The sequence below is a fragment of the Lacerta agilis genome, chromosome 4 (genome assembly GCF_009819535.1).
Source record: "Lacerta agilis isolate rLacAgi1 chromosome 4, rLacAgi1.pri, whole genome shotgun sequence".
In the NCBI taxonomy this organism is placed as follows: domain Eukaryota; kingdom Metazoa; phylum Chordata; class Lepidosauria; order Squamata; family Lacertidae; genus Lacerta; species Lacerta agilis.
In genome coordinates, this window is record NC_046315.1 from 26,996,451 (window position 1) to 27,022,190 (window position 25,740).

The 25,740-nt window shown below is 42.2% G+C and overlaps 1 protein-coding gene across 2 annotated transcripts in view; it reads right to left on the reverse strand.

The window, feature by feature from the left end:
- Positions 1 to 23,299, reverse strand: part of DCLK1 (doublecortin like kinase 1) — a 198,035-nt gene extending 174,736 nt beyond the window's left edge. For both annotated transcript variants that reach the window (XM_033146510.1, XM_033146509.1), the window contains exons 1-3: positions 23,015 to 23,299; positions 12,208 to 12,597; positions 1,841 to 2,187 (exon numbers count right to left, since the gene is read on the reverse strand). In XM_033146510.1, coding sequence (XP_033002401.1) covers positions 1,841 to 2,187; positions 12,208 to 12,583 — 723 coding nt within the window. In that variant the 5' untranslated portion in view covers positions 12,584 to 12,597; positions 23,015 to 23,299. The remainder of the gene's footprint in view (positions 1 to 1,840; positions 2,188 to 12,207; positions 12,598 to 23,014) is intronic.
- Positions 23,300 to 25,740: the final 2,441 nt, after the last annotated feature.

Consider the following 25,740-nt stretch of genomic DNA (forward strand, 5'->3'; position numbering starts at 1 on the left):
TTCTATGTCAAAGACAAAGACCTCTGATAGAAATTTCTCCTCATGCTTTGGTCATGTTGTTGATTGTTGCCACTTCACAAGATTAGGCTCTTCTGGGGCACTGCCATGCAGAATTATTATTTTTTTGTGGTCTCCACATTGTGGGTTGGCAATGTGCTTGGATTGGTCCTCAGCCCCCATGCCAGTTATTCATAATATATCTGACAAACCAAACCAATAGCAGATGGGACAAAGACAACCCTCACACACAGTCATAATTATCATATTATCACATATGGAATTTCCAACCCATATTAGCCAGAGAGCTTTTCAGTAACCTGCAACTCATTAATGCTCAATGAGGAGAGAGAAAACCTTATAAATCCAGCACTGCATATACTAACAAGATCTAAAGCGAGGAAACTAACATTTGTTCTGATATCAGTGAACTATTAAATTTGTATCCCACACTTTCAGCCAAAGAGGCCAAAGATCCAACTAAATTTTACTCAGAGTAGACCCACTTAAATAAATCAACATGACTGAGTTATTAATTGCAATGGGTGTATTCTGAGTTAAACTTAGTTGAATACCACCCCAGAGTGGCTAATATGTTTCATGACACTGTCTGCCCTCGCATTAATCTGAGAAACCAGACCATCAGTACCACTGCTGGAGATCAGTTGTGCATCAGCTCTTATGACGATGCTTACATCATCATCATCATCATCATCATCACCACCATCATAATCATTATAAAATATTTTACATTTGTATACTCTAGTAGGGAATATAAGGAGCCACCATCACTGTAATTGGTTTGATTGGAATATATGTGGTCCAGAGGGGCCAGCCAGTTGCCAAAGTGATTTGATAAAAACTATGGGGGTGGGGGACACAGATGGGTTAGATCTGTGTTCCCCACAGATGACTCTTGACACATCTAAAATCTTGATACAAGCCAAAAACAAAAAAGGCAGGGGCAACCATTCCCTACCAGCTGTCTACATTTCCTGTTATCCCAAGTGAAAAGTCTGTTGTGGACTTTATTGCAGCAGTATGGAGCCCCCAAAAATCAAATAAACAATGCTCAGTACCGCAACAGCAGTTGATTCTGTCCTTACTCCCAAGTCTGCCTCTAGAATCTTTCTGTACTACAAGATTATCCGTGTGTGTGTGAAAACTACATTTTTTCCTACCTGGGAATATGGCACCGCTGGAGAAAGGAAAGGCAAATGTTTTCAGAACTGTACAATGAAAAGGAGCCCAGTACAAGAGGTAGCAGGGGGACTTTCTCCCAAATAGCAGTAACGTTCATACTGGTGATAATGTCTACACTGGCAGTTGTCTTATAGATGACATAATACAGCATAAAACACTTAATAAAATATTTTATGGTTGCTGCTTAAGCAGTTCTTGAAATATGTTGAGCTTTTATTGCATTGTATAACACACACACACACACACACACATTAAAATAGTAATTCAGTAATTAAATTCAGCTGAGTATTGCTATTTTTTATTGTCTGAAACTTAAAAACACATCAACATGTTTTATAACTTGATGTTTCATAACAAGGTATGAAATTGTATGCTTTAGAAGTATAATATTTTGTTATTTATGTATCTGAATTCTGAAAATAAATGTAACTAAATTTAAAAACTAAAGTTAAAAATAACTACTTTGTAAGGTATAGAATTTTGCAAGGTGTTAAATATGGCTCAGGTCCTTATTACATCAAGGTTGCAAGATCTTTGGCCAGAGAAAAGGGAGTTTTCATCAAAAGAGCCACCAGATCTAGCTAGACTTTCGTGAGGTGGTTGTTGTTGTTTAATAAGGCAGCTTAAGCTATTCTCTTACCTGTTTCCCATCCAGTGTGTACAGGCGCTTAACTACTCCGGAATCCAGCTTGATGGCATCAGTGATATCAGTGAGAACCTGCTCAAATGAATGCGCTGTCTTCTTGTTAAGCAGAATCCGGACTGCTTTACGGGGCTTCACACCACTCCTGATGATTGTGACCAGTTTAGGCCTAATGAAATCCTTGTTCTCCTTCTGGTCTGAAGGGCTTCCTTTGGCTGAGCCAAGAGAGGCCACTGCGCGGGCAGCGGAGGTGGTTTTCACATTCACTGACCAATTGGGATTTACATTCTTTGTGTACTCCAGCTTCTTGAAGGGCTCTATCGAACCACACACATAGCTCTCTCCTAAGAAAAAGAAGGTGCAGATCATTAGCTCAAATGTCATTTCCTATTGCGACATTTACGTCTCTTAGAGTGAGCACTCTCCATTTTACTTATGACAACCTAAGCAGAAGATGTAGGCATACAACTGTTGCAGAGGGTGGGATGATTAATAAAATCAATCCTCCTGCCAGACTGGGAATATCCCCTCACTCACACAGTTTAGATTATTCCACCATTCTTCAGCAGAGTTTCTTTTCTTTCAGCAAAGTAAGCAGCTCACATATATGTCAAACAAAGCTTTAATAATAAAGAAAACTGTAACACAATAACATACTGTCTGAGAGAAACTAAAACATCAACATGAGGCAAGAAGCAAAAATGACAGTTGGTCTCTCTAACAGAACTTAACTGAACACACAAAGGGAGGGGCTGATTCCGGAGCACAACACAAAAGCCACCAGATGCCAGACATTCTACTATTCAAATTAGGCCCCAGTGTTTTTCTAACAACTACTACTTCCTATGTCTCAGAGGCATTTCCTTTTTATAATAAATAAATAAACCCCCTGATTGTTCTGTAAACCATCCTGAGACCTCCGGGTATAGGGTGGTATATAAATTCAATAAGAAAGAAAGAAAGAAAGAAAGAAAGAAAGAAAGAAAGAAAGAAAGAATTGTTTCAAAACTCCTGGAGGGTTTGAATAAGAAAATGAGGAGCATCCACCACATATGAGAATGTCTGGGAGAGAACTGCATCTAGAAGATGCAGTTATGGAATAGCCATACATAATATGCATCCTTCAATATTAAACGCATTGGCTGTGTTCACATGCCATAGTTAATGGTTTACTGTGAACAAGCAGATCACTCCTGCCTTAAGTATTTTCCATTAGAAGCAATGAACTATGATCCTTGACTGAGTGCCATATCCAAACCAGGGATTACGCTTCGTTTTGCTCTAAATGAACTACAATCTGAAGCCAATGTTTGTTCTTGGCTTACCAACCATGGTTTGCTTTGGAGCAGAACAAAAGACAATCCCCCCGTTTACATTTAATGATAAGCCAACTGTCATGGTTTGCTGTTCCCACTCACTGAAGTAATGTGGGAGTGATCTACTTGCAGGGAGGATTGAAGGTAGAGTGATCTACAAGTTCTTGGCAAAACCATTGTGACATGAGTTAACCTAGGAGGTGGAATGTGCACCTCACAAACATACATCTAGTGCGATTGGGTGGGTATTTTGTGGTTTTGCTATTTTATATTGTTTCGATTGACTTAAATTATTAGTCATCGCTTTGGGCCAGGAGGGTCTTTGGGCCAAAAAGTAGTATATAAAACCATAACATAAACCACAGCTTATCATGCTGTGTGAATGCAGCCAATGTTATCTGAGAAGCAATAATTGGTTCCTTTAATTGTTACTCTTAAAATATGAAACTGATTATAAAGGAGCAAAAGGAAAGTGCTACAAGCCAAGCCTTAAGCTAAATAAAGACTAGTATGAACAAACAGAAGGCACTGCTGCCTTGGGTTTGTTTGTTTTTTAGTGTCTGTCCTAATACATGCAAAGATAAATAATAATACATATTTTATAATGGTAACATACACTTGCACACACCTTCCTGTTGAAACAATGGTGTAAGCTGTTAATGTTTAGGAGCTGGCTCCCATGAAGAGTATTTTTAATTATTAGTTTTTATTTATTTGTTGCATTTCTATCCCACCTTTTTCTTCAAGGAGCTCAAGGTGGCATACATGATTCTCTCCCTTCTCATTTAAACCCCACAACAATCCTGTGAGGTAGGTTAGGCAGGGAGTGGCCCAAATCCACCCAGTGAGCATCACTATACCACACTAGATCCAAGAGTTTCAATATTGCAGGGTGCTGTGTGAAGAAGGGGACGCAGGTGGCACTGTGGTCTAAACCATAGAGCCTAGGGCTTGTCGATCAGAAGGTCGGCGGTTCGAATCCCCACGACGGGGTGAGCTCCCATTGCTCGGTCCCAGCTCCTGCCAACCTAGCAGTTCGAAAGCACAAAGTGCAAGTAGATAAATAGGCACCACTCCAGCGGGAAGGTAAGTGGCGTTTCAGTGCGCTGCTCTGGTTTGCCAGAAGCGGCTTAGTCATGCTGACCACATGACCCAGAAGCTGTACGCCAGCTCCCTCGGCCAATAAAGCGAGGTGAGCGCCGCAACCCCAGAGTCATCCACGACTGGACCTAATGTTCAGGGGTCCCTTTACCTTTATCTGAAGAAGAGCAACAGCATTGGTATCTCTTCCAAACTCTACCATAGAAATACCAGAAAACATACAGCAAGCAAAATAAACCTTACCACCGGGAAAAACTTTTCTAATTAATGTAGGATTGATAGAAAACTTCCCCCCTAAATTTTTTAGTTCTAATAGAGAGCTCTATTTTTGGAAGGCAATGTTAAGCTCCTTTTAATATCCAGTTTATTCTGGTGAAAGCCTTGCACAACATGTGCAAGTGATGAACTGTAGTAATGATCCAAGAATGATCAAACGGGACGTATTCTCTTTTATCCGTGCCTCTATCCAGCATTTTTAGCCCTAACAATTCAATTGCCACAAGGTCAAAAACCACATAAGTGCTCCCTTCTTTGCATGCAAAATGAGTCATCCACAGATTTCATTGATTTGGAAATACCATTTCTTGTTTTTGTCAGTAGTGCTTTCTTAAGAGTGCTTTACCAATATTTTTAGTGGACTGATGCAGGGGAGGAGAACTCATTTTGATCCATTATATTTTATGCAACATCAGACAGTTCATTTATTTTTATTTTTTTTACTGGTCACTGACAAATAGGTCTGAATGTAAAGTTTCTTTGGAAAATTCACACAGCTCCTTGAGAAGGACAAATACTTTTTGCAAACAGCCTAATTAGTATTGTTGAGGTGAGCAAATGGCAGTATTCAGAAGCCACTAAGAAAGGAGTGCCAATATATTTTGAACCAACAAATTACCCCCATTAGGTTTGTGCAGTTATTTAAATTAGTGAGGGTTCTTGCAGTCTAATTCTACTGTGGTTCCATTGGTACCAAGTGCTGGATTGGTCCTCTATGCTGAGGCAGCCACCACCTCTAAAGCAAACAGATAAAAACCACACCAAAAATTGAGTATAACTGGAAGCTAGTCCTCCTGTAAAGCATTGGATAAAAGACAGTCAATGGGTGTCCCTTGGGAAGAACTTCCATAATTTTTAGAGCCATCACTAAGAATGCTTCATTGCACACCCCTTCCTGATCTTAACTGACACATGGATGATGTTTCCAGTAGGCCATCCCCTGTCAGTTTTAAAGGGCTCATGTAAGTAGTGTTTTCCCCTAAGGTATGCAGGACCCAAGTTGTTTAGGGCATTCAGAAATCATCAATGTCACTTTGAATTGTGCCCAGGAGCAAACTATACGAGTCATATTTTGCAGCATGTAAATGCTTCACTTCCAAGAAAGGTCTGCTAGATATCAAAGCAAAAATATCCTGTCATCTAAATGACAATGCAGGAGAAGAAAAATCTCAATTGATAAGAAAAGTCTGGCAAGAAAGTAGGCTGAATAATTGTACTACTAGTCAACAGTTGCACAGAAGATTCTCCCAAGGTGGGAGGAAACAAACAAACCATTTAACAGTTGCTAATCAAGTGTCATGTTTTGATTAGAATATTAATAGCTCGTAGATATTTAGAAGACTATCTACCTTTCACTCATGAGAGACATGCAAATAAGATCACAGCAGAAAATTCACCCAATAGAAAGAATGAGCTTACAAATAATGTTCAGACACAAGCCGTAGCTTTAGAACATACTGGGCTTGCTATTTTTTTGTGTTTTCATGTTTGAGATCAAATTATTAATGGTGAAATCCAATGGCATCTACATGCTGGCAGAACAGACAGCATTGGTGGAGTGGATTCTCCTTCCCCTTGCAGTCCTGCAGACCAGATTTCGGGTGGAGAGAAGGGGAAGTCCGTTCATGCAGCGTTAAGATCTCCCGCTAAGTGTATTCACTACCTTAAATTTGGTATTCATTTGTCTTTTTTAAGATGGAATTCTTATTCTTCAGTGAGCAGAGATTGAAATGTTATTACAAGAGTTTGCTCCCCCCCACACACACATACACTATCCTTGCCATTAACATAGAGTGCAGCCATCAAGAGATGCTGCTTATTGTTTCCGCCTCAACATTCAGCCAGTCTGTCTGGGTTAAAGGAAAAAAATAACTCTGAACACCTGCAACCGCACTCTCCCGAGAACCATTAATTAATAATTACATCTATGGGACTAACAGTGGGGCATGCTCACCAACCATGGAAGAGCAAACACATCCAAACCGTTTCAGCAGTATCTCTAAGTAGCTGTCCAATAGGTTCGCTCTTGTTTGGAAGGAATCGGATACCATTAGAAAGATTTCAGTGGTCTCTTGTGCTTTTTATACAGCAATGATGTGGCAGCCCTTAGAATGCTCCATTGATCAATATTTAATAGAACATCACTCCTTTCTGCTCTCTAAAGAAGTTTTTTTTTTTTGTCCTCTTTGCTTCGCATCTATTATATTTTCTGTCAATCAAAAGATTTCCTTGGGGAACAAGCAAGGAGGATAGTTCCCACCCACGGAAGAGCAGCAACTGGAACATGTCTAATACAAGAGTTTGGCTGCTCAGAAAAAGAAGCTCTCTCTTAACCTAAGAAGTCAACCAGATCAAATAATGTGCTAGACCTCGTTATAACAGCCAGAAGAATATAAGGGACCTTTCAAAATTTACAGATGAGTAGTTATTTCACATTTGTTGCACAGGATCCAGATTATCCTTCTTTAAAATCAATGTCAAAATGGCAGAGTTTCCCAGCATTCAACCCATCAACCTATTATAACAGCTGGGAAACTTTAGAATATGGTTATACACTTCCTGGATAATGCCTATAACATCACTTATGACAAATCCTCTAATGCCACTACCTATTATCTTTAACAACACTGCTCAGCCTGCAAAATGGGAACTTGCAAAACCAAATAGTTTCAAGGCACAATAAAAGGGGCCTCTTTTAAGCTTCACTTCAGCATAGCATTCAGATATTGGCCCAATGCATATGTTACTTGAACTGGTGCAGCCAGGGCCGGCCCACCCAGGAGGCAAGGTGTGGTGACAAGCGGCAGAACCCACAGGAGCAACAGATCGTGATTTTATTTATTTCATAAAATTTATACCCCACTTGATTGGAAAAGGGAAAAAAGAGAAACCCTCAAAGCAGTTTACAAAAATGCAGATCTTAATTCCCCCTTGTTCCTGATATAGATCTTCATTTACCCCTTCTTCCCGAGCAGGCAGGAGGACACCATTTTGTGGCTTGCCTCAGGCTCCAAAATGTCTTGGGCAGCACCAAAATGTCTTGGGTACAGCTGCCATTCCAATTGTGGCTATTTCTGCACACTCCAGGAATATACCATCATAGGATTCTTTATTGGAGGGGGGGGGGAATCTGGGTATCATCTGTGGGTCCCCTTCAAACATGTTTTTATATCTGTAAAGTGGGGTTCTTCAGAAAGAGGAGCTGCTAAAGGGGTCACACATTAGCCTCAGTTAAGTTAATATCTTTAGCCAAATATGTGAAGTATCTCTTGCAGGACTAAGGAATACAGAGAACTGATAACCACAGAAGCTACGAGCTGGAGACACTTCCAGAAGGCAGGCACCTTCCCCAGCTGGAGGTGATGTCATCAGCAAGTGTAACAGAACAACAGACATGAGCCAGTCTCATCTGGGGCTGGGAAGAGAGAGAGGCTTGGCCTGCTTTCTGTCCCGAATCCAAAGCTTATGGCTTTTGCAGGGGGCTTTCTAGAAATCCAATCGGGGAGCAAGATCAGTTGGGAGCATTAAGACTGCGAAGCCTTTTATCATATGCTCTGTTCATGTTACCTGTGTAAATAAAACCGTATTATCACAAAGACACCAATGTCTACAGTGACCTTCATTCCAAGGAAATCAAGCCTGAGGTACATGCTGGCACCCCTGAAATCTATCACTGCTCAGCACCTGTCCTTAAGGTTTCACTGTATGAAACCTTAACACTCCAGTGTTGTCCAGAATCCGTGCTGGAGGGTACTCGCGATCTCTCGCTATGGCAGGGTTCCCTAGCCTAAAATCATTCCTAAAGGTTGGTCCAGTGTCAAAACAATAATACAGTAAAAACTCAGAGAGAGGGAGGGGGAGGAAGAGGGGAAGAGAGAGGGAGAGGGAGAGAAAGAACCATTCTCCACTGCCTAATATTTCTGAAGGGTTTCGGCCCAGAGACAACTTTACCACAGTCAAAGAAGCACTGGTCAGATCCAGCATTAGGGTTATATGGGCCAGATACCTAACATCCCATTCAGACAGGTAAACCACTCCTCTCACCTCTAGGCAGAGCTTGGGGCGAAGAAAAGAGAGATTGAGTGTATGTATATGTGCATGCACATATGTTGATGAAAGATTATGTATTGTACAGAGAAGAGGCACTGAAAGTCTCCTGCCCAGATCTAAGAAAAACATGGAACCACCTCATCACTGATTCCCCTCTCCTCAAAACATATCAACAAGGGGAGTTAAATGCATGAAAACAATTGCTTTAGGTAACAGGGGAAGAGAGCCACTTATGAAGAGTTAGAATCATAGAGTTGTAGAGTTGGAAGAGACCCCAAGGGTCATCTAAGCCCAAACCCCTGCAATGCAGGAATCACAGTTGACATCGCTGAAGGAGGCTTGGCCATTTCAAAAGGCCAGGCTCTTCTCCCTGTTCCTTGAAAACTGTCGGCTTCAGCAGAAATGCAACTGGAGGGGTGAGACATCAAGTGATTCTCCCAACTGTTTAGATGCAACACACAGCTGCAAGCTAATTGTATCTATAATAAACTTGCAGCATCAGGTTTTTTTTATTGAGAATGTAGGAGGAGAACACTGCCATGAACTGTCAGTTTGTGAAATATATTCGGGGGGGGGGGGGGAGATATTCATTTATTCCAGATATGTGTTCCTTTCGGGTAGGCCAGAAGATTGATTTCCAGTAAAGCAGAACTCACTCCTTCAAATTCCAGTAGACAACTGGCAAATGGGGCTAAAGCTAACTCTTTAGTACAGTTCCTCTTTGCAAATGTAGAATGAAACAGAGTTGACAGAGGGCCATGGCTCAGTATAAGAGCTCTATATGCACAAGGTCCCAGGTGTCTCCTGTTAAGGTAGTCTTAGGATGTAACTAGGAAAAGAAGCCCTCGCTGAAAACCTTGCAAAGTAGACAATGCTGGGCAAAGATAGGAAGAACAGTCTGAAACAGTATAAGGCGACTTTGTTATTTGCTATCTAAAGGAAAAGAATTCTCAACATCAGTTACAGATGAATAAATACGTTTTCAGAGCTGGCTTGTTTATGGCATTCTTATTTTTCAAGGTGATGGCTGACCAAGCTTTGTTGCGGATCAGTTTCACATTATATTCTAATTTGATTACCATACCCTGTTGCACTCAGTTCTCTCCTCCGAACACAAAGATTTTTAATAGATTTTGGCAGCCAGTCAGTACTAACAGAAAAAATTCCACAGCGGACAATATTAATTTCAAAAATTAATTTAATTTTTTAAAAAGCAACTTTGAGGTCTAGTCCCATTAAATCTAATTGCATGATTAAATGTTAGAAGGTTGAAACTCCACTGAACTTTTGATATTTAAATAATTATAATTAAAAGAACAATCTGCAATATCCAAACAATTTTCTACGACCAATTGCTTGTTCAATTATTTTGCAGCAGTTTTACTTCACTTTCCTCATTATTTATAACCCTCCTTTGGGTCTAACAGGGTTCTTCAAGACAGCTTACAATAAAAAATTCTATGTCATATTAAAAAAACCTAGAATGTTCCGTAATTTCAGTGAGTTACTGAAGTTATGGACAGTCTGTTACACCATTCAGCTGTCTATGCTTGTTTCAGTTAATCCATGCATGAAATACCTGAATGTTTCAGCATCTTCAGAGTGAAGGACTTATGTTTGGCTTTCTGTGCTACACAAGTCAGACTTGAGGTGTTTGATCATTGACTAAGTATAGAAAACACCTTAAGAATTACCAAAATAAATTGAAGCCTGTGAAAGAGAAACATGAGGAATAGAAACATAGATAAGAATGATGTTGATATAGGATTTTCCCTGAAGCCCATTTGATTGTGTCCAGAGATGCAAGCATAATAATCAGCCAGAGGAACTGTTACATCTTCTTTGAATTTTAGAGAGAATCATAAGATCGATGCAAGTTTTCAGACATTGGTTTTGATTTGTGACTTTAAGTATGAGTCTGGCTAAACTGCAGGAGGCAGTGGAAGACAGGAGTGCCTGGCGTGCTCTGGTCCATGGGGTCACGAAGAGTTGGACACGACTAAATGACTAAACAACAACAACAACAACAACAACACTGGTTTTATAACATTGTAAGAAGCCAGTAGCTTAAACTGAATAAGGTTCTATCAAAGGGTCAAGACAGCAGGATCTTTGAGTGGAATTTATTTACAAAAACTACTGTCAACTGCTTTTTCCAGAAAACTTGATAATCTGATTTGCTGCTTGACAGGTGCTAGTGCATTTCTTACCATACAAATAAACCACTGTACACAGATTGCCCTTTCGGGGGGGAAGCCTGTATTTGTACAATTTGCATTCTGCCGCTTTCTATAGCGACTTGGAAAGTTGACTCGCACTTGAAGAACGATGCCAAGGAGTTGTCCAGCAACATCTTGGCAGTAGTTCTCCATGGGGGAAATGCCAATTATGCCTGGCCTATAACTGCTAAATCTAAATCTCAACTTTTAAGTACTCATTTGAGATATTCTAAAGCACACAAGCTTTAGAATAAAGCCTATGCATACCCCCTGCATTTCAGCAAACTAATGGGAAAGATAGGACAATATATTAGGCTGCCGGCAGATCTTAACCAATAAGAGAATATTTTAGGACACTTCCAAGATAAAGCAGTTTGCAGGTAAACAGCATACCAGACATCCAGATCTGGTATTTGGATATTTAAATTCAGTATGTTTCCTCTGTCTTTTCATTTCAATTTCTCCTCTGATCAGAATTAAGAGACAGTTTTGTTCCCACTATTGCTGATTTTCAGGCATGAGTGTGGATCCAAAGTGGTACACACAGAGAGAGAGACTTGGAGAAACCTCAAGATTTGCAAAAAAAATGTGGGGGGGGGATCATTATGAAAACAAAACTCCTAACTGGAAGAAACCTACAAATCAACTCTACAAAGATTCGGCAAACGCAGAGACTGTTGCAATGGGTATGTGGAAGTGGAAAAATCATAGTGCAGTGTACGGCTAGCTGACTGGAACAGAGAAAAGGCATATACTATACTGCAACAGGGTTTACTTCTTGGTCCCCCTTGCTTGACTGTCTTGCCAGAGTGGTGCATGCACTAGTTATCTCCTGCTTTGACTACTGCGATGCGTTCCTTTGAAAGTGACCCGGAAACTACAACTAATCCAGAATGCGGCAGCTAGACTGATGACTGGGAGTGGCAACAGAGACCATATAACACCAGTCCTGAAAGACCTACATTGGCTCCCAGTATGTTTCAGAGCACAATTCAAAGTGTTGGTGCTGACCTTTAACACCCTAAACGGCCTTGGCCCAATATACCGGAAGGAGCGTCTCCACCCCCATCATTCAGCCCGGAAACTGAGGTCCAGCGCCGAGGGCTTTCTGGCAGTTCCCTCACTGTGAGAAGCGAAGTTAAAGGGAACCAGGCACAGGGCCTTCTCGGTAGTGGCGCCTGCCCTGTGGAATGCCCTCCCATCAAGGATGTCAAGGAAATAAACAACTATCTGACTTTTAAAAGACATCTGAAGGCAGCCCTGTTTAGGGAAGTTTTTAGTGTTTGAAGTTTTATTCTGTTTTTAGTGTTCTGTTGGGAGCCGCCCAGAGTGGGCAGGGTATAAATAATAAAATTATTATTATTATTATTATTATTATTATTATTATTATTATTATACTGACCTTCCACCAGCTGGTCTAAGGTGGCAATCTTCCTGACTCCATCAATGGTATAGATTGTTCTCACACCCTGGGGCAGATTGACATTATCAGAGAGAGTCCGAGTCAGATCAGCCAGCAGGGCCTCGAAAGATCTAAACCGGTCAGGAGAGATGGCGTATACAATCCCTTTGAAATAGCGGTCCCCGTTGCGATAGAAGCGGACTTTCTTGGCTTTCTTCTCGGAGCTGAGGGTCTGTAGGGTGCGGGTGCGGTAGAAACTGCAGTGGGCACTGTGGGTCGGGCTAGGCAGGCCGTTCACCCGCGACCCTCGGCTGTAGCGCTGTGCTTTGTCGCGCTCGTCAAAGTGTTCCAGCTCCATATCTCTCACAAAGGACATCTTGGAAAGTTAATCTGGAAGGGGCGAGAGAGCAGAGGTGGCAGAGACTGATCAATATGCACTGTAATTATGCAGCAACCATATTAAAACACCGAGGATTTAGGGATCTGCTACAACCAACCTGAATTTGGCCAACTCTTCCCGCACTGTAAGAATAATTATACACTGCTTTACGGCAATTAAAGAAAAACTCTGCAAGTGGCTTGCAGAAAATGTTATAAAATATTCATTAAAAGCATCCATAAAAAACAGACTTTTCAAAAAGTAGACACAATAAAATTATCAGAATATAGATAAAAGCCAATGGATTATTTTTTTTTAAAAAAAAAGATAGAATAAATGCATATAATTAAAATTCATGTCTGAGTAGGCTTGCCTAATCAAAAAAAAGTTTTTAGCAGGCATCAGAAACGAGTGAGTGCTTAATATCAATGGGCAGGGAGTTCCAGAGACTGCCACATTACTACAACCACTAATATTATTATAACTGAATTTATATACTGCCTTCCACTTCAAGACGTAATACCAAGGCAGTTCACAAACAAATAAAAGCCAACAGCAAAATAATAAGAATAAAACCAATTGTAAAAATACAGCTACCCATAATTAAAATGCACAGTAAAATGATAGTCTTCTTGCAAGTGAGGAACGAACATTATGTGTGGCCCTTGTAAGAGGATTTTGCTTACTATAGAAAGGCATGGGCCACCAGGCACCAGTTAAGCAGGGGAATGGAACGATATATTTTAGATTAGATAGCACATAAAAACAGGGTGGAGGGCCATTCTTTATTCATTATTGGCTTAACAACCAACCTTGCCTTTTTATTAAAATAAATAAATAAAATGTTTGCCATGTCTCCCAAGCATATACACACACAAAAGGTGTCTGCTCCTCAGTGAGCCTTGAGTTACTTTCTGTTGTATTACCAGCAGTAGCTGAGATCCTTGCTAAATGAGACTCTATCAAGCATACTAGAAAGGACTTGAGCATGACTCTGCTCAGCACAATCAAGGTACAGATTTTACTCAGGTCGCTGCTGTGACTCCAGACTTATTTTCTAATTTAATGGTCTTGTGGATTTGTCACAATTTCCCCAGATTTTAATGGAGAACCTAATCACCAAGAAAGTGTGAGTATTTCAAGATCTAGCGCATTCAATTCTGGATTGGGGCACAATCCAGCAGTGCGGCTTCCCGCTAAAATATATGCAGGACCAATGGAAGCATGTTCAAGAGTAGATAGCTGACAGCGCAGTCCTATGCATGTCTGCTCAGAAGGAAACTCTGCTGAGACTTACTCCAGGGAACTATGTAAAGCAAGGGGACCATTGGCCATTCCTGCTAAGGCTGAGGTTATTTTTTTTTTTATTTGTCTTAGGGCAGACTCTGCCAACTTGGTGCCCTCCAGATGTTTTGGACTGCAACTCCCATCAGCCCCAGCCTGCACATAAGTTTGACAAAGGCTGTCTTAGATCAAGAGTTGTTTGTGTTTATTGCCATCTAGGTTCACTGACTGTTCAAAATGTTTCCATGGCAAACAGCCTATGGGTCAGAGACAACTCTGCCTAGACTAGTTCACAGTTGCCATGCATTTGCAGATCCCCAGCCTGTTACCTGTGAGGAGGAATTAAAGAACCTTTTAATGAGGGTGAAAGAGGAGAGCGCAAAATATGGTCTGAAGCTCAACATCAAAAAAATTAAGATCATGGCCACTGGTCCCATCACCTCCTGGCAAATAGAAGGGGAAGAAATGGAGGCAGTGAGAGATTTCACTTTCTTGGGTTCCATGATCACTGCAGATGGTGACAGCAGTCACAAAATTAGAAGACGCCTGCTTCTTGGGAGAAAAGCAATGACAAACCTAGACAGCATCTTAAAAAGCAAAGACAGCACCTTGCCGACAAAGGTCCGTATAGTTAAAGCTATGGTTTTCCCAGTAGTAATGTATGGAAGTGAGAGCTGGACCATAAAGAAGGCTGATCGCCAAAGAATTGATGCTTTTGTTTGTTTGTTTGTTTGTTTTTTAAGATATTTTATTATTTTCACATTAAACAACAGAAACACACACAAATACATAATAAAGAAAACATAATAAACACATTGAACAAAAATAACAAAAAATAAAAGAAAACTTATACATACCTACATACACCGGAACAATAAACTATCATTATTTAATTCTAGTTTCTATCTTCTTTAGGGGGGGGGGACTTCCCCCGTTCCCTCAACTGCGTTCAATATCAATACACTTTAGTAACTTTGTATCTATTTTTCTAACATCCACCACTCTTCTTAATAGTCTTCAAGATATTAATTAATCAAATATAATTCATTACTTAAACTACATATCCTAAAACATTCCTAAACATTTAAATCATTCATTACAATACTTCTTATATACTATTTTTATCTAACATCAACTAGCTAAAGCCAATTCAACAAGCTAATTCTGCTCAAATATCCAATTTTACACGATTTTTTAAATAGTCCTTAAATTTCTTCCAATCCTGTTGCACCTTCTCCTCCCTCTGGTCTCGGAGACTCGCGGTCAGTTCAGCGAGTTCCATAAAGTCCATTAGCTTCATCTGCCATTCTTCCACTGTCGGAATCTCTTCGCCTTTCCAGTTTCTTGCAAGTAAAATTCTAGCAGCTGTTGTGGCATACATAAAAAACACTCTATCCTGACTGGGTATCTCATGATTGGTCATGCTCAAAAGGCAGGCCTCTGGTTTCTTACTAAAAGTAATTTTCATTACCTTCTTGAGTTCATTATAAATCTTCTCCCAGAAAGCCTTAACCCTTGGGCATGTCCACCACATATGATAAAAGGTACCTTCCGCAGATTTACATTTCCAACACACATTACTTGTAACATGATATATCTTAGCTATCTTCACTGGTGTCAAATACCACCTATATATCATTTTCATAATATTTTCTCTTAATACATTACAAGCAGTAAATTTGATACCTTCCTTCCACAACCTCTCCCAGTCATCCATCATAATATTATGTCCCACATCTTTTGCCCAATCTATCATTGCAGATTTAACCAGTTCATCTTTCGTATGCCACTCTAGCAACAAATTATACATCCTGGAAAGGTTTTTAGAGTTCGGGTCAATTAACTCTGTTTCCAGCTTTGATTTTTCTATCTGAAAACCAATCTTTTTGTCTAATCTAAAAATTTCATAGATTTGATGATACTGCAGCCAGTCAGTGACTTCTTCTTTCATTTGATCGTAACTTTTCAACTTAAACGTCTCACCTTCTTGCTGCAGTATATCTACATATCTTGGCCATTTTGCAGACATATTAGGTCTTTTATAAGCCTTGGCCTCTACAGGTGAAATCCATCTAGGAGTCTTTCTCTCCAATAAATCTTTATTTCTCATCCAAACCTGAAAAAGGGCTTTTCTAACTATATGATTCTTAAAAGCTTTGTGGGCCTTTACCTTGTCGTACCAAAGATATGCATGCCATCCAAACACATTATCAAAACCTTCCAAGTCTAACACATCAGTATTATCTAGTTTAAACCAGTCCTTCAACCAGCAAAAGGCTGCTGCCTCAAAGTAAATCCGTAAATCTGGCAGGGCAAAGCCTCCTCTTTCCTTTGAGTCCGTTAATATCTTGAATTTAATTCTTGGCTTCTTCCCCTGCCAGATAAACTTCGTCAAGTCCTTTTGCCATATCTTAAAACAATCTAGTTTATCTAAGATTGGAATCACTTGGAATAAAAACAGCATCCTTGGTAAAACGTTCATTTTAATAGCAGCTATTCTGCCCATCAAAGAAAGTTTCAATCTTGTCCACGTTTCTAAGTCTCTTTTTATCTCGGCCCATACTCTTTCATAATTGTCCTTAAACAGGTTTAGATTTTTTGCAGTTAAATTGACTCCTAGATATTTTACTTTGTTAACGAAATTAAGGCCAGTGATATCCTGTAACTTCTGTATCTGCACAGGATTCATATTTTTAGTCAATACTTTGGTCTTCACCTTATTTAATTTGAAGCCGGCTACACGTCCAAAAAGTTCAATTATTTCTAAAGCTTTGGGGACACTGCTTTCAGGTTCTTGTAGGGATAACATCAAATCATCTGCATAGGCTCGTAGTTTGTATTCCTTCTCGCCCACCCTTATTCCTTTTGAATTATGGTGCTGGAGGAGACTCTTGAGAGTCCCATGGACTGCAAGAAGATCAAACCTATCCATTCTCAAGGAAATCGGCCCTGAGTGCTCACTAGAAGGACAGATCCTGGAGTTGAGGCTCCAGTACTTTGGCCACCTCATGAGAAGAGAAGACTCCCTAGAAAAGACCCTGATGTTGGGAAAGATGGAGGGCAGAAGGAGAAGGGGACGACAGAGCCTGTTACCTATCTCCGTTCTTATCTCACTAAATGAAAATTTACTCCCATCTCAACCTGCATGTATACCGAGGTCATCTTTAGAGGTACTCCTCCAAGTGTCCCTTTTATCTGGAGCGAGGTGGGTAGTGACCGCCTTCTCAATTGTGCTGCCCCACTTATAAAATCCCTTCATTGCTCTGCCCAATTTTGCCTCTGGCTCCATCAGGTCAGGGACCCATCTAGACAAGCATCCTCTTTTCAGTGGCCAACCAGATGCCTACCAGAAACCCCATTAGGAGGGCCTCGGCGCAACAGCTCTCTCTCTCTCCACCTGTGATTCCCAGCAACTGGTATTGAGAAGCATCCTGCCTCCAACCATGGTGGGAGAACATAGCCATCATGGTTGGAAGCCACTGACAGCCTTACCCTTCATGAATTTGCATAATCATCTTTCACAGCTCTGCCCAACACTGGCATATGGTTCCCAGAAGGCTGCCAAGTAAAGAATGTTGCCCTCAGGCAGAAAATGGTTCCCCATCCCTGATTTAAAGCGAAGACAGTCATAGAAGAATGGTAGCCTATATAAGGCTCACAGTACATAAAGCCCCTGCTCCATTTCCTTGAAAATGCAGTCAAACATATGAAGGTAGTGGAGATTACCACGAAAAAGCATTGCTATCCTATACAGTACCAAGTTAGGTTATTGGCTACCTCATTCATCATTATCTAGATCAGAGGTTTTACCCTGGGACTGCTTGAAAATTGCCTTAGCAGACCACTTAACCATTTTTCGGCCTGTTGTACCAACTATAACGTGCTGTGCAAGAAGCAGTATGATTTTTAATTATTTTTATTGCTTCTTTTATTTCTCATATTGTATTTTATTACCATTTGAGTTCTGTGGACTTCAACTTCTAATGCAACAAAATACAATATAAGAAATAAAAGAAGCAATAAAAATGCATTCAAAATCCATATGAATAGTTAATGCAGACATGCCAGAGACCACCTGAATTAATCTTGCAGACCACTGGCAGTCCACGGGCCACAGTCCGAGAACACTTGTATGAGATGCTGTCTAGATCAGTGCAATCTAACTGGCAGCAGCTCCCTAGGATTTCAGACAGGGATCTTTCCCGCTCCTACATGAAGATACCAGGGATTAAACCTGGGAACTTTTGCATGGAAGGTTGGTGCTCCAGCACTGAGCTGCAGCTCTTCTCCATAGGGAGGTACAGGCCCCAGGGTAAAGCCCTGGCAAAGCAAATGTATGTCCTACAGGGTTTCACTTGCCTATTCCTGCAAGGGTACAGAAATAATACTAGAGTAATGCTTCAGTCTTCAGAAGGGAGAGCCATAGGGACAAATTCCCACTTAGCCATTAACCTCATTGGAGGGTTTATCCAAAGCAGTGCTACATGAACAAACACCATCCAACTTTTTCAGATCCAAAACCTGGACGTGCATCTTCCAGGATGCACTTCTGGGTGAGTGTCGTGACCAGTGCCTCGCTCTCAGCCCAAAAAAGGCACTTTTTAAGGACAAGAGAACAGCATGAGAATATGTGAGATCACGGTACCCAAAATGACCACCATGACCTCACATGAAAAAACAGGATGTCCTATTTTTTTCGGGGCACTTGGCAGTTATGTGAATGTTCTAAGGATTTCTACTTGCACAGGAGAACATTCTCCACCTCTCCTTCCCAGGAGTGCCCCCTAAATCTGTTCTGGGCTCTTCAACAATCCCCTGGAGCCAATTAAGGAAGTGTGTGGGGTACATACGGGAAGAAAGTTCCATTGTGTAAGCAGAAAGACTTGTGCTAACAGGACACATTAGTTGAACCCCACCCTTGATGACCTTGGGCCAGTCACTACCTCTTAACCTAAACTACTCCACAAGGGTTTATGAGGACAATATGAAGAAGCAGGAGAACCATGCACTTTGAGGAGGACATATAAATGTAATAAATAAGCAAGCCTAACATGCTAGGAAGTAAAGTCCAGCTATATATGCAACAGTATCAGGTGATAAACTTTTCCTGGACTGTACCATTTCAGACAGCAGGTGGGAAAGGTGTGTCACCTTTATGGAAAAATAATAGCACCATCTACCAATATACCAGCTTTGATTTTCCCCAGTTTCTCATTGTTCTACTCAAAATTCTGTTCTCCATATTTCCACATCAGTCTGTGAAAATCCCATAAGAATCCACCAGTATTTCAGGGCTAATTTCTCCTAACATACATATTTTGTATGCATTTTTGCCTAATTTACACATTTTTGCTAATCAATTTATCCTAATCTGATGCCATTTTGTATGTTATTTCCACTCAAATATGCATTTCCATGGATACTTTACCTTAATATATACATTTTTGTATACATTACTTGTTTGGAGAAATTCAGGGAAGTGCAAATTTCAAAGTATGGCTGTGTTTCATTTTCATATATTGTTTCAAAAAGTGCAAACATAGGCAGGTTTGCTTTAAGTGCAAACTGAACTGAATTTCTTGCCCATACCTAGCAAAGCCTAAATTAAATCCTTCTCCCTGGTGCACTGCATTTTCGACATATAAGGAAGCCTTGTTGTCATTAGGGGGTGGGGATGCATTCAGAAAGGTTCCTCATTTGCAGCCTGAAGTTGTATAATCCAGAAAAATCTTAGCATTTGATTCTACTGCATTAGTACATTGGACCTATGTATCATGGGACTTACACCTGAGTAGACAAGCAAAAAAAGGATACAAAGGATACAAAAAGAAGCACCAGAAGTCCCTATCTAGAATAAAAGGACTATAAATCAACTGATTTTGTATGTTTAAACCTTCAAAAATACTAGCCATCACTGGTATTTCCCCCCTTGAAATGAGAAGGAATTATAAACATTTGGATTACCATAAACTGCTGCCCGGTTAACAGCTTCAGAATCATAAAATGAATTGACTGATGTCAAAACATACAGGACAATTATAAAAGCAAATATGATTGTAACGGAATTCTGTCCAAAAAGAAACAAACATGTTCCTAATACAGTACATATATTAAAACATTGCAACCATTTTATTACACAACCGTCTTTCCCCCAGGATCTATTTAAGGTATTTTGAGAATGCCATCTTGCTTGTTAAATAAATAAATCCAGGAACCCATCATTTTGTTTACAGCTGCAGCCTACACTTGTAGCTTTTTTAAAAGAAAAAGTTGCAAAAATAAAGCAGAGCAAAATGTATTTATAGCACAAATATACAAACCTAATTTAAAAGTGTCTTATCCATCACATTGATTTCCCATAAAGAAAGGGAAATAGCAGAACTGGGCAGGCTATATCACTAATCATTGGGTGACAGCTATTTATTGGGGGTGGGGGTGGCAGGATTGGGGGAGAAAAGCAATCAGTAGTTTGGGAACCTTAATGTGTTTCTTTGAAAGACCCTCCGATTTCAACAGGACCCGGTTCCACATCATTGTGCTCAAGGCTACAGGCTTTTGATGTACCGAAGACATACCAGTAGTGCCCTGGGCCCACGTTTAAAACTAGATAGGCATGCATCCCACCTCAACTTTTAGCATACAGGTAAATAAAGAACACAGGTGTAGGGCTGCTAGATCAAATCAGAGCCCTGTCCAAGCCATGTTGATTCATTATTCACAAGACTGGGGGCTCTACATGCTGAAGGGGGGGGGTCCCCACTGGTCCCACTCCACCCCAACATCCATGGATGTTTCCATTAGGAATGGAAGCCTATGCATGCAAGGACCTATGAAAGCAGGCTTGCTAACTTGTGTGGACACTGAGGAGTGGGGCTGGGGAGCTGAACAGGTTTAAAGGTGGGGCTGATAGTGTGGCCCCATTGCCCTTTCAATGCATGGAAACCCCTTCTTGCATTCAAGAGTGGCTAGCCAGGTGCTTCTGAGAAACTCTAGCATGTTGCAATCACAGGTACAGTGCCCCTGAACATGGAGGTTCTATTTTGCCATTATTGCTAATAGTTACCGATAGGCCTGTTCTCCATGAATTTGTCTAAATACTTTTTAAAGCCATTTAAAACTAGCAGCAATCTCTGCATCTTAGAGTGATCCTTAAATGTGTGCTGATGGGCTTCAAAGTTGAACATATCCCTCCTGAAAACTTCATCTAGAACAGGTGGTACTCTTATTCCAGACTTCTTATAGCTCACAGTTCACATCTGCTTAGCATAGACATCTCATGTTATGGAGATTATCCACCTTAGCATTTGCAAGTTTGGGGGACACATTTGTTTACCAAAAATAAAAATAAAAAATAGAGCTACAAGTCTGAAATCCTGTCTAATCACAGATGGTGATAATATTTAATCATAGCCATGACGTCGCATTTACAAGCATGATAGAGGAACAGTTCAGGCCCAAGATCAAACACCAAAATTTTCAAAGCAAACTCCAAATTTTAAACTCCAAAGTCCAGATTTATACAAAACAGCCTGGCAATATCTTAGTATTATACATAAAAGACCACAGAAGAATAGCCTTGCATCTGAAAGTGTGAGCCTGACTGCATAGTGGAAACACAGTGGTGGGAACTAGCAGAATCCTGCAGAAGATTAGAAGCAAAAATATTTTAAAAAAATTACAGGGGGGAAAATGAAGAATGTTTAGGAGATGCTCTGACCCAGCATGAATAATTTTACTTCAATAGGAAGCTTTAAAGAGGAAATGTGATGCTATTCAATCACAGCATGGCCATGTCATACCAACTGCTGCCACCCCCGCCCCAAATTCTGTGTGTCCATCATGAGGAATAGGCCACAGCTCTCAAGCCGCTTAATCCAGAGAAGGTCCATAGACGACACACACACACACACACACACACACACACAAAGCTCAGAATAAACGGTTTAAGGGCGACAGCCTAACAATTAAAATTTGTAGGCAATAAATCACTTTGCAGACCCTAATTGCAGGCTGCTGTATAATGGAACACGCCCAGCTAAGACCTTCATGCCCCTACCATGCACACCACATTCATCGAGTGCAGGAAGGCAGCACTGCAAATGCGGGTGGAGAGTTCCACAAAGCAATCAAACACAGCCCCAAATACATGCCACAAATCAATATACAAATCATTCAGAGAAGACTGAACAATAGGCTCCCTTTGGCCAGTCATTAGGAAAAGCCACCATCCTCAGTTACATAATGGGCTTTTTAATAATAATAATAATAATAATAATAATAATAATAAATGCATCCTTTAAAATGTGGTGCAAGTGATTAATATAGAATAATAAGCCACGTGGACCACCTCGATGCACAGATGATAATGGACTTCAGAAGAGAATCACCCTGGCCATCTTTTTGCCTATTTCCTTTCTTCGTTTTCTCTCTCTCCCCCCCAAAAAAGAGGTGACACCATCTGCCCCCATGTTAGCAGATGGGGCACGTTGTCCCTGTCTCCGCCTGCACGTTTTTCTTTTTAAAGAAAAACCGCTGTAGCTATCAATGCATGAAATAAAGGTGTCTCCCCAGCATGCTCATATCAGGATTCTTTTTTTAAAAAAAATTGTAGAATACAGAATTTCCCTAGCGCCTGCTGCCTGTGACCAAATGAGGCAAGAGAAAGCCCAAAGGAGCCGGTTAAAAGGGGGGGAGGGGGCGTTTTGCCTCTGCTTTCACACAATGACAGGCGCCTTCTCCCCTAGACAGTGAGGGAACCTCCTCCTCCCCATCTCAGCTGTAGCCAAGCAGCCCAAAATGGTGCAAAAAAATCGCAGAGGTCCCCAATTTGGCAAAGCAGGAAAGGGGGTGCGGGGGGAAAGAGAGAGAAAGCCGCCCGGAGCAGCTCCCTCCCTAACCCAACCCGCATCCTTCCAAGATGCTCACCCCAAGACAATGGGGAGAGGTGTGTGCTGGCTGGGGAGGGGGAGGCATAGACGTTTTTGACAACCAGGACCTTTTTTTTCTTTTCTTTTCTTTTTTCTTTTTCTTTTTCTTTTTTTTTTTGCATTACAGAAACAGAGTCGGCGGGGAGGGGGCGCGCGAAAATGCCTCCCCCTCCCCAAGAAAGGCGGGCGAGGAGTTGCTGCTTTGCGCAGCGCTTACCTGTGCCTTGCAAATCGCGCAGCGTCCCTTCTCGCCTTCCCCACAAGCGCAGGCAGTTGCGCGGGCTGGCTGGCTGGCTGGCTGGCTTGGCGCAAAGGGGGTGGGTACCACCGGCGTCTCTCAGCAGACAAAGCCCAGCTCGGCGGCCACGAGCAGCAGAGCCGTCCTGCCCTCGCACGGAGCTTGGCGGCTGCGGCTGCCTGAGGGAAGAGGGCTCGGCTGGCTTTGTGGCGGCTCCCCTCCCGGCACCCTTCCTGCTGCCTCGCGGGCCGGCTGGCTGGCTGGCTGGCTGGATAACGCGGCGGCTGAGTCGCTCCTGCAACTGCTTCGCCTTTCTTCTCCCTTCAGCCGCTTACGGGACTCATTTGCATTCTTAGCCCGGCCCTCCTGGAAATGCGGCTCTTCGGGCTGGGCGAAGCGCGAGCGCGGCCTCTACCCAGAGGGCGGCGCTGTTCCCGCCGACGCCGGCCTGCCCCGCCCTCCGCCGCCGGGGATGGTAGCGGTCCGGGAGGCTGCAGAAGGCGTCGGAAGGGAGGGAGATGCGGGCGGGCGGCGTGTATAGCACGCCTCTGTCCCACAGGCTCAAAGAGGAAATAGAATCCGTCTGGAACGTGGGAAGCATAGGAGTCACCTCCTAGGGGCCGAGGTCCCTTTAACTCCCCAGCAAAATATTTGAGGGGGCTGGTCCCCCCAAATTTGATGGACATTGCTATCCAAATAGTGTGGGTGCGCCCCATTATGTGATCAATTATGTGGGGTGGGGCTTACCTGCCTCCCAGTGACTTATTCACTGTGACGAGACACTAAATAGTGCCAATTTGAATAAAATATTGGGGGGGAGGGAGACTTGCCCCACAAAACCACAAGACGCGGCACACACACACCATTTGAATGGCAATGCCCATCAATTTGGAGAGAGGGGTGACACTCTCCAATATTTTATGGGGGGCGGGACGAAGTGCTCTAGGAGTTGGCACCTATGCCTCTTGAGCATGGGAGGAGAAGCAACAACTTTTTTAAAAGTGTGGAGACCAAAGCCTGATTTTGGGGAAGTTTTTTTTTTCTCTCTCTCTCTCTCTCCCTATCTCTTTTCAAAGGTGATCCCTGAAATATTAGGAATGGTGTGTGGGAACAAATGCAGCACACCTTTTCCTGACCAACCTACAGAATGTGCCAGGGTGATGTAGGGGCATCCTATAGGCAAGAACATGATGCTGCTGGACTAGATGGGGCCTTTGGTGCAGCAGGACTCTGCTTACGCTCTTAGGCATACCAACTTCTAGGCAGGCGGACTGCAGTCTGGCATCCCTGTAGAAACTGATAAAAGGTAAAGGTAAAGGGACCTCTGACCATTAGGTCCAGTCGTGGACGACACTGGGGTTGCAGCGCTCAGAGCAGCGCATGGAAACGCCATTTACCTTCCCGCCAGAGCGGTACCTATTTATCTATTTGCACTTTGATGTGCTTTTGAACTGCTAGGTTGGCTAATAATGAATACAAGCGCTGCTTCAGATTAATGTTTCTATGTGCACATAGTCCACTGGTTTAGTCCTTTTGCTCTGGATTAAATACTGTCACCTTCCCATGCTAGTTAGCCTCTCACTCTCTCCTAATAGAGGGACGCGGGTGGCACTGTGGTCACTCTAAACCACAGAGCCTAGGACTTGCCAATCAAAAGCTCAGCGGTTCGAATCCTTGCGACGGGGTGAGCTCCCGTTGCTCGGTCCCTGCTCCTGCCAACCTAGCGGTTTGAAAGCACGTCAAAGTGCAAGTAGATAAATAGGTACCGCTCTGTCGGGAAGGTAAATGGCGTTTCCATGCGCTGCTCTGGTTCGCCAGAAGCGGCTTAGTCATGCTGGCCACATGACCCAGAAGCTGTACGCCGGTTCCTTTGGCCAATAAAGCGAGATGAGTGCTGCAACCCAGAATCGTCCGCGACTGGACCTAATGGGCAGGGGTCCCTTTACCTTTACCTATCTCCTAATAGCAGGTATCTGAAGAACTGTGCAGTGCATGCACATGAAAGCTCATACCAAGAACAAACTTAGTTGGTCTCTAAGGTGCTACTGGAAGGATTTTTTTATTTTGTTTTGACTATGGCAGACCAACACGGCTACCCACCTGTTCCTAATAGCAGGGTCAGTCAAATACATTTTCTTGCTTGAGGCAATGTAAAAGATGGCATCCTCCCTCTCCGCTCCACATACAGAAGCTGACCAAACAGGTGTCAAGAGGGTGCTTTCCAGAGCAGGTTACCCAGGACAGACCATAGGCAACAACAAGCTGTGTGGCTAGTGGGGGGGTGGCAGGGGTTATTTGCCAGCTGAACAGCTGTCTCACTGGTTAAAGCCAGTGGTGTTGTGGCTGACCACCCCATGACAAATTCCACCTACTCTGCAGAGGAATCTCTTTAGAGCAGGCACCCCCAAACTCGGCCCTCCAGCTGTTTTGGGACTACAACTCCCATCCCTAGCTAACAGGACCAGTGGTCAGGGATGATGGGAATTGTAGTCCCAAAACAGCTGGGGGGTTCGAGTTTGGGGAAGCCTGCTTTAGAGTATATCATTGTTATATGGTCAACTGACTCAAAAACTATAGAACTCCATCAATGGGATTGGCTAGTGGATGAATGAGTGAGTGAATGAATGAATGAATGGTGGGAATGATTCAGCTCCTCTGGATTGTAAGAAACAAGTGGGGCCTGCAACAAATAGTTGTGGTGCAAG